Below are 17,176 nucleotides of genomic sequence, written 5' to 3'. Positions count from 1 at the left end.
CTTAAACTCCTTGAAAATACCTAAATTATAAGTGCAAAAATTGAAGTATTTGGACTTCTATAGCTATTACTAAGTCTTCTACTTTATTGGTCCGAGCTTTAATGAGTTAGGCACTAATATTTATTAATAATATGATTAGGGGGTGCGCTATATATAAATTCCATGGCTAATTCTATATCAATTTTGGCTATGGGCTATGCTAATGTATGTGTATGACATCTCCCTCGCATGGAAGGAAACGTCTCTGGACTTGGACAAACATAACGCACTACACTCTGGACTTTCGATACGAACGAAATTATTGGGTTTGGATCAAGCCTTATTGGGTTCATATCCTTATTAGTTTGACCTGTTAAGAACCCGATAATTTCGGATTAGATGCCCGTTAAGAAATAGTAATATTATTATTTATTATTATTATTTTAAAAAAATATGTTTCACTTTAATTATGTCATTTCTTTTTAATCAGGTTTAAATTGTATAACACGAATTTTTATCGTGTAAATTTGGTTTAAAAATAAGGTTTAATTGTGAATCTCAGGTTTTAAATAGTGTAATATCAGGTTCGAGTTGCTATCATGTTGTGTCAACCATATTATATTGTGTCGTAAACGGATCAGGTTAGCCTTATCGGTTGGGTCGCTATTGAGTCAACCCGAGAACGACCCAACCTGCATGATTTACCACCCCTAGTAAATTAGCAATCATGTATCTCCATGTTTCAGAAACCAAACTCTTATCCTTCAAAATTTTCTCCTATTGTTGGGAGAAACACACACACAATTTGAGTTCTATTGAAATGCGGTTTAATTGACTTGATTATATCTACCTATATGTGTGTGTGTTTGCATAATCAATGTATTGATGAGTAAATTAAAATTGCAAGAATGAAAAAAAAAACATTGAAACATGGGCAACCCAACTTCTATAATAGCACAATCCAAACATGGAATCAAATTCGTACATTACACATAATACACACACACTTCAATCAAACAATTATATACTTATCATCCAAGAGAACAAACCGTTACATTTAATGAAACCAAAGCCAAGAAATCTTCAAATTATAGATGGCCTCACCATGTCTCAGACATACTTCATTCTTGAAAGAATCATTCTGCAATAAAATATCATTCATCATTCATACAATTAAATACAAGAATGAAATCTATGAATGGTGACTAATCGTCTTGCGGAAATTTCAGGGACATAAATGATTGAAAATATGTACTTTTGATCCAAAAAAGAGGACCACGTCTATCAGTTCTCAATATCGACAAACAAAAAGATAGATCAAACCATGTGGTTTCTTATCCAAGAATGATATTACTAAAGATATTTATTGTTGGTATAGCTAGGGACTAGAGTTAGATATTTTATTTTACGGGTGACGGTTAGTTGACAAGTGAAAGAGTTATACATTTTCGATGGGTAACAAGTCATATGTGAATACCTGAACATATATCGGTTATATTCTACTCCCTCCGTTCCATAGTAACGGAGGCGTTTCTTTTCAGCACGGAGACTAAGAAAAACTATATTAGATGAGTTAAGTAAATGGATAATAAAGTGAAAAATGAACAAGGTAGAGAGATAAAGAGAGAAAAAAGTAAGAGAGAGTAAAGTATGTGTGGAAAAATGTATTGACTTTTACTAAAAAGGGAAATAACTCTATTACTATGAAACGTACCAAAATGACAAAATGACTCTATTACTATGGAACGGAGGGAGTACGACATAGTGCATAATGGAAGAAGAACGCCGAGTGTAGATGGAATTCTTGTTCCAATTCCAACTCTCTATTTAAGTTCGGGAATAATAACTATGTAAATCACAAAGTATGGTCAAATGTCGCTTTCATAAGATTTAAAAGACTATATTAAAGCGCAAAGTTGAATTTTTCTTGATTGTCTCCTTCGTGTATAAAACAACGTCGTTGGTAATGCTCAAAACGATATTTTTAGTTAAACAAGAAAAGAAAAATTGAATGTAAATAAAAAATATTAGTTTTAATGAAGCAGTAGCATCACCAAAAGACCCCTTTTTATACACAAATGTGATAATTGAAAAAATTTAAAATTTCCTGGCCAGAATCTGACCAGACCTTGTTATATAAATGGAAAGATAATCTTAATTTGGAAATAAGAATATTATATGTGATTCTACTACTAGTACCACTATATGTCAACAAGTTAAAAATTAAAATAATACTCCTCGTTTCATTAAAAATGAAACGTTTTTCTTTTTAGTCTGTCCCATTAAAAATGAAACGTTTCTAAAAATGGAAACAATACTCTCTCTACTTTTTTTCTCTCTTACTTTACTCTTTGTTCATTAATTCACAAAACAATATTACTTGAAAAGCAAATGTTGCATATTTAATGGGAGAGAGGGAGTAAAAATTAAAAGTCGGCAAATCAGTAAAACAAAAAAACGCACCTTGAGTTGGAAGAAGCGCAGCGCAATCGTCAGAAACGCGACTCCTACTAATATAATCATTCAATGTGGCGACTTTAGGATTGATGGGTCCCACGTCAGGATGGATCTTTCTTCTCATCATTCTTCGCATCACCTAAATTACATGCCATTATTTATGAGTAATTAATTAAAATCAACTAATGTTGGTGATGATACTTATAAAGTCCTACGAAATCTTATATGCAGTATAAAGTTATCGATAATAGTGAAATGCGAGATGCAATACGCAGTCAGCTTCAGGGTTTAGGGGTATTAGGGACTGGAGCGAATGCAGGAAAAAAAGATTAAGACATCCTATTTTTGAAAATTTTATTCCAAGAGTTGGTCTCATGTGCACGCGAGCGAATCTCACTTAGTAAACTTAATTAATCATCTTACTAATCACATAACCATCCTACAAAAATTTGAGAGTGATGTACACATGAGAAAATATCTTTTTTAGAAGATTTAGATCACATTAATAAACACTTTTATATAACAATTTACATAATATTTGGACAAATTTATAATAAAAGGAAGTTTGGTAGGAGCTCAAGTCGCTTGACCACCTCACTTGTGGCCACAGTGCCGAGGTCCTAAATTTTTTTAGTATTGATCGAAAACGTCTTGATTGTTCCTCGATCTGAAGAATCTTTTTTTGAAGAAGAAGAAGATTGCATTGTTTTAAGTCTTTTTAAAAAAATTAACAATATGAAATTAAAATCTTATCCTCGTTAAATTATAAAAACGTAACTCTATAAAACTACAATTTTACCCCTCATTAAATTATAAAAACGTAACTCTATAAAACTACAGTTTCCACTAAAGTATATTGAACATAGAAAAAATTATGTTTTGAATCCGCCACTGATAGTACTAGAAAACTCACTTTATTGAGTTTGTGGATGGGGCGATGACCGTCCTTCGCAGTGAGCTTCCCGGAAGCCGACGACGGCGCGCACTTGCGACTCGACTTCTCCCCGACTGAATCCGGCTTTTCGAACTTCCGGTTCCCGCCAATAGCGCGATCATCCTTGCCCGAATCGACCACAAACAAATCCGCAAGCGTGGTTCTCTCCTTCTTCTTCATCATCACATATTCAAACCCAAACTGCTCCTCATTCTCCTCCGTCTCTGCAATCTCCCCCTCGTTAAGCTCGCAAGCCACGAGCACCAAAGGCTCGTCGCCATCTTCCTCGTCCCCACTCTCGTCCGCCTCCTCGAAAAAGTAATCGCTCTTAAGTTCTTGATTTTCATCTTTCAAATGGTCATAGCCAAATGTTCCGATCGCCAAAATCCCCCCTCTCCACCCCTCGAAAACGTCGTCGCATTTGCTCTCGGCCGGGAAATGCTCGTCCGCGGCGGCATTGTCGCCGTGCTTCTTCGCATTCTCTGCTGCATGAATTACACATTTGATGATAAAAAAAATATATAAAAAAATAAAAGACAAGAAAGTTTGATTGGAAAAGAAGGGATTGTTACCTTTGTTATTAAACTTGCGGTGAACCCAATTGAAGATCTATACGTAAACAAAGGAAACAATGAAAAACATGATCAAGAATAATAAGAAGATGGATAATAGAATTTGATGAGAAACTTGCCTTCATTTTTTTTCTTGTTGGTGAGTGATGAAAGTTGAGAGAGTGGGAAGTGTGGTGGCAATTTAGATAGAGTAGTCCTAATTAATAAATGTGGAGGATTAAGATTAGACCACGTCAATAAAGATTCCATCTAAAATTCAACATATGAGATAAACTAGAAAATTGAAAACTATGTGATTTAATTAGTGGATTTCAAACTTTGTGGAATAGACCACATTTTAATCAAATTTGGTGATTTAAACAGCCATTTCCACGATCTCACTATAACGTTTTCAGCAGCCATGACATTTTAAATGAAAATGACATATACTACTGTAGAGAAATAGAATGAGCATGTTTGTTTATCAAAAACTAATGTTGTTGGAGATTATAAGTATTGAGAGATTATTTGTCCTGTGTTTAGAAATGTCAAGAAAAATTGTTAATATTTTTAGCTTATACTATTAATCAATTGAATTTGATTAACTAATAGACATTATAATAAAATAACTAACTGATGTAAAAATTGAAGTAAGAAAGTTTTTAATTAAATTTTTAATCTATAAAACAATAATAATAATAATAATAATAATAATAATAATAATAATAATATTATAGTCAATCATTTTAAAAGTACATTAAAATTTACTTAATAAGTTATTATCGAGGACATAATAATCATCATTATATTAACATTTTTATTATTATGATTCATACTATATATAAGGGCAAATTGATGAAAAAATGGTAAAATTTTTATGGTAATATTGTGTACTTTCTACATGTGATTGACATACGCATAAGTATGAAAGCAGTGAATTCAGCGGTTGAATTCAATCAAAATAATGCAACAAATCATATTTACATGTTGAACACGAATCTATGTTTATATTCTCGCCTTTTTTTCCCGCTGCATATTATTAGACGACGACAGAAGTAAAAAATTAGGCTTTGTTGGTAGAGAGACGGCGCGACCCCCTAAATTCGCTTTTCGATAGGAGCTTCTAAGTTCTAACTAAATGCGACGTTTCTATAGCTAGGTGGGTCCCTAGTTTGGCCTCCTCTTGGAAGACTCTCATTGCCTGCTCTCTCTGCCTTTTTCGATGCCCAAACAACCGATGTGCCCTAATCCCTTTAATTCCTTTCTTTTAATTATTTCTTCGTACTAATAATTATGGAATAGCACCCCTAAACTAAGACAAAAACACACTCCCAACACAAACCAATCCAATCTATATATCATAATCACATTCCTACTTACTCAAATGAAGTGATATTTAAAGCTAATAACCCCATGTAAAAGAATATTATTATTTACTCAATTTTTCATTAGGTTTAGGCATAATTCCCCTTAGTTTATAGATATTGCTCATTAATTGGTAGGGTTCTATTATTAAGACCCAATTATCGAAGTATATGTTACAAACCATGCTCAAGAGAAATTACCCATTAAGATATTAGGTTCTAGTCTTAGTTCATGCGATCAATCGGATTAGTCAAAAGTTGTGGCAAACACAAGGTGGGTGACCCGAATCACCTAACAATTTCATAGCCATTATCAATGTTTTTTTTTTCCCGGCCGCCCATGGTCTTGTAAAAAAGGTAATTTTCTATTAATGGAAAAAGTAATTTAGCAGAGTATATAATGATATAATGTCAAATATTTCATTTTATTACGGACAAAAATTATAGATGAATATATAAAAAAGGTAATTTTCCATTAATGGAAAAAGTAATTTAGTAGAGTATATAATGATATAACGTCAATATTTCATTTTATTATGAACAAAAACTATAGATGAATATAGGTCTTAATTAGTTACTTAGTGTATTTGTATATATAGAAAGAAAACAATAAGATGGGACATGAAATCCAGGTCTACATGGGCCATGTGTTACAGCATATAATGTTTGAACTGTGTGTTGCTTTGGATTCTTACAAAAGCTAAATCATGAGATTATATGTGGACTGCGATGGTTGAGAGAAATTCCAACTTTTTGGTGGATAATAATGGTGTTATTTTACGGGGCTAGGTACAGACCCCTTTTATCGAACGGTACATGGTACGTGAAGGGGACATCAACTAAATCCGAATGGGGTTCAATTTTAAAAACAACTGGTGTTATGATCAAGGACTCACTGTGTATTTAAGTTGATCTCTTTTTATTTTATATTTCGATGCATGACAATTCACTTGTAAATATCCGAACATTCTCATCCATTTCGGCTCGAGCATGAGGCATTCGCTGATACAATGTATAAGAGTTGAATTTGTTCCCTAGTGATTGGTTTTCTCTAACACATTTGACTCCTTTATAAGGTGTTTTGTTACCTATATATGGAAAGGTTGTATTTTCACCAACTAATTTATTTTCTTCTTTTTTACTACTAAAGTTTGCTAAATTCTACTCCCTCCATCAAGTAAAAAAGAGTTTTACTTTCTTCCGCTACAGGTTTTAAGAAATGTGAAATCTGAATTAGTCGAACGCGGATCTCATTTTTTTTTTATATTAATAGTTTACACTAATAAAATGGGGGTGGAATGCTTCAATGTAAATAGGGACTATTTATTATTTTATATGAAAAGCAAATAAGATTTCTATTGGAGGACATATATATTGTTAATTGAGTTAATTGTAGATAATTTGGGAGTTAAAGGTCATGTGTTTCTATAGTGATATAAATAACCAACGAGCTTCGTAACTTGTACTACTTGCTATTAATAATTTATCTATGTCTTTTTTCTCTTTTTCTATAATGATATAAAAGGACCAATTAATTTAGTACACGTTTTATGGATATATATTGAAGCTTAGAACCAAATAAAAAAACAAAATAAGATATAAAAACAAATAATCTCATGTTTTTATAAATATTTCTATTATGAATCTTTATTGGGCTTGGCCCATTCGAGTTAGTTATGAATCTTCAATAATAAAATTCCAATACCCTTAACTTTTGATCATCTTAATTACAATAAACTTTTCATAATATCGTTACAAAATTCTAACGAGCACTAGTTTAGCCCCTATAAGATTTTTATTAAGGGAACATAGTCATTTATATTACAAAATTTAGCTAAATTTGTAGTCTCATTAGGTTTGAAAGTTGAATAGTAGTATTAAATTACAAAGTTTGAAATTTTTTTCAAATGTCCATTTTATATAAAAAATGATGTCTTTTCATTATTTTCAATACAACATTCACTAAAAAAAAAGTTAGATTACCTACGGAATGTCAATAGCTCACATCTAAAGATTTGTTAAAATAAAAAAGGAAAGAAAGGAAAATTGTGCAAATTGGAACGTACATAACTTATTGACTGAAGTAAAAACATCTGACCGATTAAGTGAAGCTTCATCGTCGTGAATCTCTACTGAAATGTGAGCCTCACAAATGGTTTGAATAATTGAAAGAGTGAGTCCGACATGTTAGGCATGGCAGGTAACCGGCAACTTATCCCTATCTATTGGAACACTATCGATTATGCACTCAACATATATCCATTGCCAAACATATCTATACTTCTACACCTATATAACACCCAAGACTACATATTTTCAATAAAGGAGAACTTTTAAAACTTAGTTATAACCGGATAAGAAGAAAAAAAAAACTTCATATTTTAATTTTCTACTTATTTAACATATTTTAGAGTTTATTTGTAGTTTGGGCCAAAATGTCCAAGTCCAAGAGATAAAGGGCAGGTCTATAGTTTTATGCAAAAATCTACATACTAGTACAACTAATTTTCCGGGTTTCGAGCTAGTCCAAGAGCTACTCGGCCTACTAATGTTAAAATTAATATGTGATATTAATCATATTTTATAGGATGTAAAAAAATTAATTATGATAACTTTTATATGCTTTAACTCAAACATATTGGATAAAAATATAAGATTTGTGTAAATCAAATAAAATTTAAACATATTTTAATTGAGAAATTTGAAGCATGTTTTAAATTAATATTTTTACAATAAATTTGAATTTTTTAAATTATTTATCTATTACTATTATAAAATAAAAAAATTTAACATATATGTATATGTATTTGGGGTCCTATTCTAATGCTTATATCACCCTAATCCAAAATCAAGACTAAATCTCCACCCTTGGATTTTAAAATGAGTGGATGAGACTAAAGTTCACAAATCTCAATAAATAGTAGACAAAATATCAACAAAAGGGTCATTATGTTATCATATGATAATTTTCGTGAGTGTTTTTTTATATCAACATTGTGTATTACAAATATCAACAATATGACATTATAATATCAACACAAGGACAAGAAAATATCAACACATTTTTATTGAGATTGGACATGCATAATATTGAGATTTTGCCTACAATATATTGAGATTTTTTGTTGCATTTGTTGATAAAAGCTGTTTATCAACATGTACGAAAATTGAAATATAATTTATCAAATTTCATCACCCGGACATCGTCGGAACATATGCAATTGAGATCTCGTTGGAATCCTTATTAAATTATCTTTAATTTGATATATTTTTTGCGAAAAAATAATTTAAATTGAGAGAGTTACGTAAATTTAAAGATTTGAGATGATTTTGAGGAGAGAGAAAGTAGTTAGTTATAATTTTTACGTATAGGATTTGACATTAATACCCTTTTAATTTAATTAATAATTATTTAAATTTAAAATATGTTACACTTGGCATTATATCAATCACAAATCTTCTAATCTAATGATTAAAAATTGGTCTCAATTTTAGATTGATAATTAGTTAGCAATTGATCACATCCCTATGTATTTAATATAAAATCGAAGGTTTTTGTGTTTAGTTATATTATAAAAATCATCATTAAGTATCGGATTAGGTATCAAACAGATGAAACAATAGACAATAGTTGCACTTAAGTCCAATTCATTAGATCAGCCTATCAAGTTCTGGATCAATCTTATTCGGGTTGCAGGCAAATTGGGTTATAATTTTATCGAGCTAGATATCTCTCACTCCAAACCTCTAAATTTAGATGGATATTCAAGTCAGCCCATGAATTAGGTATTTACTAACATCCATGCATCCAAATACCTTTTCTATCTCCTCTTTATTACTTCAATGACTATTTTCCTTTTTCATTAATATATATTTCTATACTTTTCCTTATTTTATTCAACACACAAAAAACTTCTAAATTCCCCTTTCATCCTCCAAGTTTAATTACTGAGTATTCACGAAAGGGGGGGAGTATTAACACTACATGAGACTACAAAGCAAGTAATGAATGATGAAAATTGGAGCCACGTTGCAAGCATGTAATGAATGAGGTCCATTCAATATTTGAGATATCCATTGTTAAAATTAGAACTTGCTTGTCTGATGTGGTCGATCCACAAATTTTTTATGGTAAAGGGCCCATGAGAATTAGTGGACTTGAATTGTAAATCGAATTCTTCATGGGCTCACCATATATAAATTAGAAATTCAAATAATTATATTTATATCTTAAATAGAGGATCATTGATAATCATTTTTCAAACAATATTTCTTATATGAATATAGTTCATGACAAAAGGGTGGAGGCTAGAACATGTTGATGAAAGTGGGTAACACTCCCAAACAAAGTCATAATCCCAAACACTAAGTATCTTTAGACTTTGTGTTTTTGTTATATTTTAATTTAATTTAGTACTCATTGTTTTTGTAATTGAACATGTGAGGGTAGTCATGGAAGGTTCAATGATATTAACAAACAAAGTAACTGAAGCCAACACATCATTACTGACGATCTCAGTGTGTCCCGGCTTTTTGAAAGTTTCTCCCGTGTAATTTTTGACGTCACCTAAGTTATCGATCATTGATCCGACTATAATGGAATGTTTGAACATCATTCTCTAGTTTAATTTTAAAGCGCGAGAATAAGCATTTATTCTTATAAAACTTGCTAGGAGTGCTACCTTGTTACTGATATCTCAAATAGACCATGATATCACGTAGAATATGCAAAATTGTAATTTTTCACTGAACATATTATGATATAGGAAGCACATCTTCGAGGCCTTGGAAACACCGATGAGAATATTTCAACGCTCACGACAATAATATCAAGGACTACTTAATATCTTGTTGTAAAGTGTTAGATAGTCTCCTATTCTTCTTTACAAAATACACAACAATATCTTCAATTCAGCCACATTAATGATCAAGCCTATACATATTAATTCCTTATTTAATTGAATAGGAAAATGACAACTACGAGTTTATTACACGGCTTCCACGCGCTATGTTAACCTAGCGATTAACAATTAAGTGGTCCAATTATATTAAAATATCTTAGCTAGTAGATGATATATCAAGGCAGTTTTGCTAAATTATAATTTAATAAGGAATTTATCAATTATTAATCAAAGAGTTAAGTTAATCCACGCACGCTTAATTATCTTGTTCGCCATTATTTTCTTAGTCATCTTTAGTGGTTGTAATTAATAATCAAAGAATCTTCTCCAACCTTTTAAATTTTTTTTAATAATTTGAAATAAATTAAAATTCACCCAAATTTTATCCCACCGAATCTACTTAGTATTAGTACGAATAATGAATTTCAGTTCTTTATTTCAGTTATTAATACCTAATGGAATTTACTTTTTTATTGTTGTAGCCACCATTATAGTTTAGAAGCAATTTGGTTGATAACTATGATTGATTGTTTCATTGATGTATTTATGGTTAGATCTTATTGTTAGAATAAAAAACTTCACCTAATTAAAGGATAAATTATCATTAAGTAATTAACAAGTGATAATTGAAGTCGATTGTTATATTACAAGTTTCATAATTACTCTATTTTGAGTCAATTATTGTCACTGATGACTTATTATACGAATATAAAAGATACATTATAATTTTCTTAATCCCAATACCATTAATTATCTTTAAAATTGAATAAATTAAAGTTGACATTTGGTCACATAGTCCCACTTGTCGAGAACCATAGGCCACAAGTCATATTTCCTTTTCCCCCAATATTATAGTCCACTTTTCTTATCATATAATGTGTATAAGACATCATAAGTCACCTTATCTTTATTCCCCCAAGATTAAAGTTCACCTCTCTTATAAATGTGCATTAAATTTCATCTTTTTAATTTACCATCTTATTTGGGATTCCCATTTTTCGTTTTGAATACCTAAATAAAGTCATAGTAGGGAAGGATTTACTTGTTTATATTGTTTCAGGCATTATAATAAATTTTCTTTATTATGTATGGAAAAAGAAAGTGGACAATATTTATAAAGGGATATATTCTATTTTTACCTATTAAAATAAATAAATACTTATCTGTTGGCCATATTGGCCATAGGATATTCAAATTAACTTTAGCAATTAAAACAAAAATATCTACTGCGAAATGAGGATATTCTGGTTCTTATTAGCGACACGTAAAATTAAATGAAAATGAAGAGATATATACTTGGGAATAGGTTGATTTCTCCTCTATTAGATGTTTACAAGAACTTTGTGTTTGATAATATTTGGTTTTATTGCTTTTTGTGAATTAAGTAAGAAGGATAGGGTTGAAAGTTGGAATTAAGTAGTACTAATATTTTCCTTAATTAGGTTGATTTCTCCTTCATTAGTGGTAGATGTTAACAAGATTTTGTGTTTGATACTAATGATTTTTGTTTTTATTGCTTTTGTGGATTAAGAAAGAAAGTGTTGTGAGATTGAACTTAAATCTCATAGTAGAATTTAGAAAAAGATATATTTCATTCGATCAATATTAAAAGTCTTATTTTGTCATTTTAATTCGTCCGTAAATAAAAATTTCATTTCACATTTTTATTTAATAAACAAATATTTTAACGATAATCATTTTCTAAAATATTAATTAATTAGTTTGCCACAACTCATGTTAAAAAAAACTTATTATGGTTCCAAAATCAAAATCACCAATTACGAACTAACCACGCATAACCACTCCCAAATAATATAGGAATTTAAGTCAAACAAATCTAATACTAGTAGAAATTTAAATATCTAACTTTATTGTGTTGGAGAAGCAACCCATAACTATTAGAATTTCGTAGGCACCTAAGCAAAACGACACCACTTCATCCCCATTGCCGTGCACTCTAAAATCATAATCCATATTTATTAATTAATCACATTATCACATTATATTATCTTGCTAATTTCTTAACTAAAACGTCTACTTAATAACGACAATTCGAAAATATTATTTTATTCGAAAAAAGTAGACTGCAGACCAACCTCCACTACAAAAATTAACAATAATGATAATAATATATAATAAATAAATAAAAAGAATCCCTCAACTTTATTCCAAATTCCAAATAATATTTGCGGCGCTCTCTCTCTGCTCAACTCTCTTCTCCTCTCTCGAGTCTCGACTATATATATATATATATATAAATCGTCTACGTTGAAATTTTCTTCTTCATAATTCATAAATTCATCTCAAATCAAGGAGAAGATTTTTAATTACTGTGTATATCCATGTTTGTTGTGAATCTGTTGTTGATATGCTTCTCAATTTTCCTGGTGCGCTGGTTTCTGCTTCGAACTGCTCTGATCTACGCCGTCAGGAAAGGGATTGAGTGGATCGGCGACCGAGTTCACGTTCACCAGCACTTCAAGGTCCCCGAGTTGAACGATTCGACTCACCAGCGCAACCTCTTCTACCGCCGCGTCTCGCTCTACCTCACCTCCCTCGCGTCGCTCGAGGACTCCGATTTCACCAACCTCTCCGCCGGCAAAAAGTCAAACGACATCGTTTTGTCGCTCGACGACAATCAGACGATCCACGACGATTTCCTCGGCGCGAGAGTCTCGTGGCTGAATCGAGTGGAGAGAGGCGGCGGCGGAAGCCGGAGCTTCGTGCTGAGGATTAGGAAGAAGGATAAGCGGAGGATTCTGAAGCCGTATCTGCAGCACATCCACGCGGTTTCCGATGCAATTGAGGAGAGAGGGAACGAATTGAGGATTTACAGCCACTGCGGCGGGAGATGGAAGTCGATTCTGTTCAATCACCCCGCCGATTTCGACGCGATCGTTCTCGATCCGGATCTGAAGGCGAAAATCCGGCACGATTTGGAGAATTTTCTGAAATCGAAACAGTACTACCACAAACTCGGCCGCGTTTGGAAGCGGAGCTATCTCCTCTACGGCCAATCCGGCACCGGAAAATCCAGCTTCATCGCCGCCGCGGCGAATCTCCTAAGCTACGACGTGTACTACCTCAATCTCTCGCAAATCGCCGATGCGGAGGATCTGAATTCGCTCCTAATTCAAACCACGAGCAAGTCTCTGATCGTCGTCGAGGATCTCGATCGTTACGTCTCCGATTCTAGGCCTAATTCGCGGATTAATTCATCCTGTTTGCTGAATTTCATGGACGGACTATTGAATTCGCAGGAGGAGCGGATTTCGATCTTCACGATGAACAGCAAGGACGGAATCGATCCGGCGCTGCTCCGGCCGGGGAGAATCGATATGCACATTCACTTCCCCCTGTGCGATTTCGCCTCTTTCAAAAACCTAGCGAGCAATTATCTCGGAGTGAAGGAGCACAAGCTGTTTCCTCAGGTGGAGGAGATTTTCCAGAGCGGCGCGGCGATGAGCGCGGCGGAGATCAGCGAGCTGATGTTGGTGAAACGCTCTTCGCCGAGCCGCGCGCTGAAATCGGTCATTTCCGCATTGCAATCGAGCGGCGGAACGCGGCGGAGCGACAGCTCGGCATCGTCGCCGGCGCCGCCGTCTGCGGCGGAGGAAGGCGGCGGTGCCGCCTGGAAGGGAGCAATGCCTAAGGAATTCCGGAAATTGTATGGGCTGTTACGGCTGAAGAGCTGCAGGAGAGCTGGATCGTTCGATCAAGATGAAATCGGACGGTTATAGATGTGTCAAATAAACACAATTTACAATTATTTTTATCGAATAGAATTTTTTTTTCCTTTTTTAATTTTATATATTGAGTTTATAAATGAATATAATTTGTGCATAAATTACTTTTACCTTTAAATATTTGTTGCATTCGTGCAAGGGCTTAGCCATATTAATTTAGCGTAGATTCATTTCGCATGAAGAATTAAATTGTTGTCATACCTCATCATGTTGTTTTATTTGATTGTGTTACTTTTAAATGGTGTGGACATATATAGTGCTCACTTTTTTGGATTCGAACGATTAAGAGAGAAATACAAATTCGCCTTTCTAATTTAGCTTGTTTAAGTGTGGATTAGAGGATGGTACTCGGACTTCACATTTTCTCGGGACATATGTGTGTCGAGTGGAGTCATGTTCGGAGTGACACCACGAGCAATAAATATGCATTGGACACAAGATTTAATGTTTAACTTTTTTCGTGCGCGAAGCGAGAGCTGTTGGTGGATAATTGTACGGTTGTTGTTTTTCGGTGTTATCGGGAGATGCTCCTTAGGTTGATTTATTACATCCTTGGTGGCTGTTTTGGTAAGTCCACGGCCTTTGTTTCTTGTGTTGCTTGGTTGTGCCTTTGGTTATTTGCTTAGTCATATATGTAGTTGTTGATTGACATTGCATTGTTGGTTGTTACACAATGCCTAGTTGTAAGGATGCTTAAATTAGTTGTAATTGTTGCATTGTTTGTTGGATTTGTTGTTTACTTTTTTGAGTAATTTGTATGTTGCCAATTTTTCCGCTCGTCTATTTTTTTTTCCGGCTTCGAGCATTTGATTTTGTCGAGAAAAGTAAAAGGACCCTTTAAAGCCTTTTGTGCAAGATTGAAAGGGTGAGAATTGGATGCATTGACTTTTTTTCAAGATTGAAATGGTGAGATTTATTGAAGAACTATACAAAATACAATTGGACAAAGTGGTGCTCCTCCATATCATGTCAAATACTCCATAAAGAAATTTATCCTATAAATTAAAAAAAAAAGAAAAAGAAATTACAAGAAAGGGAAGGGAGGCGAGGAAGCTGTTTGATGAGGCTATTCCAAAAATTTAGTTGTTTGCTTTGTGAATTAAATATCCTTAGATTTAGTTGTCTTTTTTTTAGATTATTATGGAATATCAAATCAATTTAATAGTATATCCCTTAATTCTATACTATACGCATCATTTTATTTTCCAAGTTTTTTCTTTTTAGGTAAAATCAAAATGAGATGGCAAAAATATATGACAGGGCATGTAGTTTGAACCTAGCCAAAGAATCCCACTTTGGAATTTTTCCTGTAATTGTTGAGGTATATGATTTGGTGTGATATGGCATGTAGGAGTAGATGTTAACAAGAATTAAACAGAGCCAGCTATGTTATTTCAATTAAAACATGTTACTCTAAATTTGTTATGTATATACTGAGTAAAATCATACTCTTAATAAGTTGAGATTATTATTTCTTTTAATTTTTTGACCTTTTAAAACACAATCTATATATGTGATGTTGAAGGTGGTTTTTAGGTCTAGATTATAGGAATATTTTTATTTTATGGAAATAAAAGTTTATATCTATGTAGGGATGTCAATCGAGCTAACCCGTTCGGGTTCGGGCAATCCACTCGGGTTACCGGGCAATTTTGGTGCGGGCTATTCGTTATAAATTTTTCGGGTCATAAATTTTCAACCCTAACCCTAACCCGCCGGGTTCCGGGCTAACCCATCGGGCTAATTGGGCCAAAAAATTCAAAAATAATCTCTTGTAATCAAATTTTCCTCAATAAAATGATTTTAAATTTTAAATATTTTTTCTTCTTAGTGATAAAATCATATAAAATCTTCAAATTTTTCATAGTTTTCCACAATAATAGTTGAAGAGAAGTCTTTCATCTCAATCAACTACAATCTAAACAAAGATAAATTAAAATTAAATCAATTAATTTCAATTAAAGCTTGTGCTTGTGTTATTATTTTGGCATTGTTCATAATTAATTTTTTATGAAAATAAAAATCATATCTTACATGAATCATTACTAAAATCATAAATATATTGAAATTTTGATGGGTTAATTCTTAAGTTTATATTGATTTACGTTGGTGATAGTAAGACAGTAGTGACAGATGATGAGACGATAGAATAATGAGTTGATAGTATGAGATTGAGTGGAAAATTGTAGAATGTAGATTGAAAAAGACTAATGATTGTGCCACAAGAAATTCCAAAATACAAAAGTCCCTAAAACTCAATATATTTTAATTAAAAGTTGCAACCCGCCGGGCCAGCCCGTTTAGCCCGTTTTATATTCGGGTTATAAAATTACAGCTCTAACCCGCTCATTTTACCAGACTATTCGGGCCAACCCATGGGTTTAGGATTGAATTGATATTCCTGTATATATGTGATCTATTGATTATAATTATTTTATTAATTACTTAATAAGCGACTAAATTTAGCAATGATTGAAATGCATATATGAAAAAGGTCAATAATATTAGTAATTAAGCTCATTAAAATTCACTAATGAGAAGAATGCCTTGTACTTTTTCATGTTGTTTTGTTATTATTCCCACGATAATAAGTGTTTGTGTGTTTCATGGATGATTAAAAACAAAACAACGAACTCAATTATCCACGAATTCCTTTGAAGAAATATGACGTATCATCTTTTATCCAAATTTTATGGTTCTGTACTGAAACACATAGGCGTAATTTAATATTGAGTCGGATTCTTTGTGTTACTGGTAAAAATCACTACTTGATAAGGCTCTAACCGTAGATCTGAAATTTCCATGAGCAGATATTGAAGTACACAAACGACTTTCAGCTAACAATTTTCAAGGGGACATTTTTGTTAGAAAAGGAATTACAACCATAGAAAACAATCTCTAGAGATGCGTGGAGTGCAGCATCAACTGATAACGAGCGAGCCTCACATCCCACGTGGATATTTGGATGTGGCGCAGTCATCTGGATCAGAAATATTGAATGGCATCCTGTTGAAAATATCAACAAAGTGGTGCTCATGGACTTGAAAAAAGGTAGTTTATACTGACTTTTGCAACTACACAGACAACTCGATTTCATCACGTGAACCTAATTATTGATGATTTTACCTTTTACTGTGTATATTTTTGAGATATAATTAAAACAGTATCACAATTGAATCAGACTTGTGTGCTTGTTGATGCACTTTTTATTTGCACTATAAATACCTGCAAGTATACAGAGTAG

The 17,176-nt window shown here is 32.7% G+C and overlaps 1 protein-coding gene and 1 pseudogene across 2 annotated transcripts; one reads left to right on the top strand and one right to left on the bottom strand.

The window, feature by feature from the left end:
* Positions 1-861: 861 nt before the first annotated feature.
* LOC125209168 (protein TILLER ANGLE CONTROL 1) lies at positions 862-4,248 on the bottom strand. 2 transcript variants are annotated; one of them, XM_048108778.2, is made up of 5 exons: positions 4,062-4,248; positions 3,943-3,979; positions 3,350-3,852; positions 2,443-2,575; positions 862-1,120 (listed from the first exon to the last, which is right to left on the bottom strand). In XM_048108778.2, exons 1-5 carry the CDS (start codon positions 4,065-4,067, stop codon positions 1,116-1,118), a joined length of 684 nt encoding a protein of 227 aa, XP_047964735.1. In that variant the 5' UTR covers positions 4,068-4,248; the 3' UTR covers positions 862-1,115. The 2 variants fall into 2 exon arrangements, with proteins under 2 accessions (XP_047964735.1, XP_047964733.1); XM_048108776.2 differs by having other exon boundaries at positions 3,350-3,855; positions 4,062-4,247.
* Positions 4,249-12,369: 8,121 nt separating this feature from the next.
* On the top strand, positions 12,370-14,033 carry LOC125211175 (AAA-ATPase At2g46620 pseudogene; annotated as a pseudogene).
* Positions 14,034-17,176: the final 3,143 nt, after the last annotated feature.

Source organism: Salvia hispanica, chromosome 3, assembly GCF_029641045.1.
Source record: "Salvia hispanica isolate PSC_SH4W2 chromosome 3, Shi_PSC_v1, whole genome shotgun sequence".
Taxonomy (NCBI): domain Eukaryota; kingdom Viridiplantae; phylum Streptophyta; class Magnoliopsida; order Lamiales; family Lamiaceae; genus Salvia; species Salvia hispanica.
This window is presented reverse-complemented; position numbering and strand designations above follow the sequence as displayed.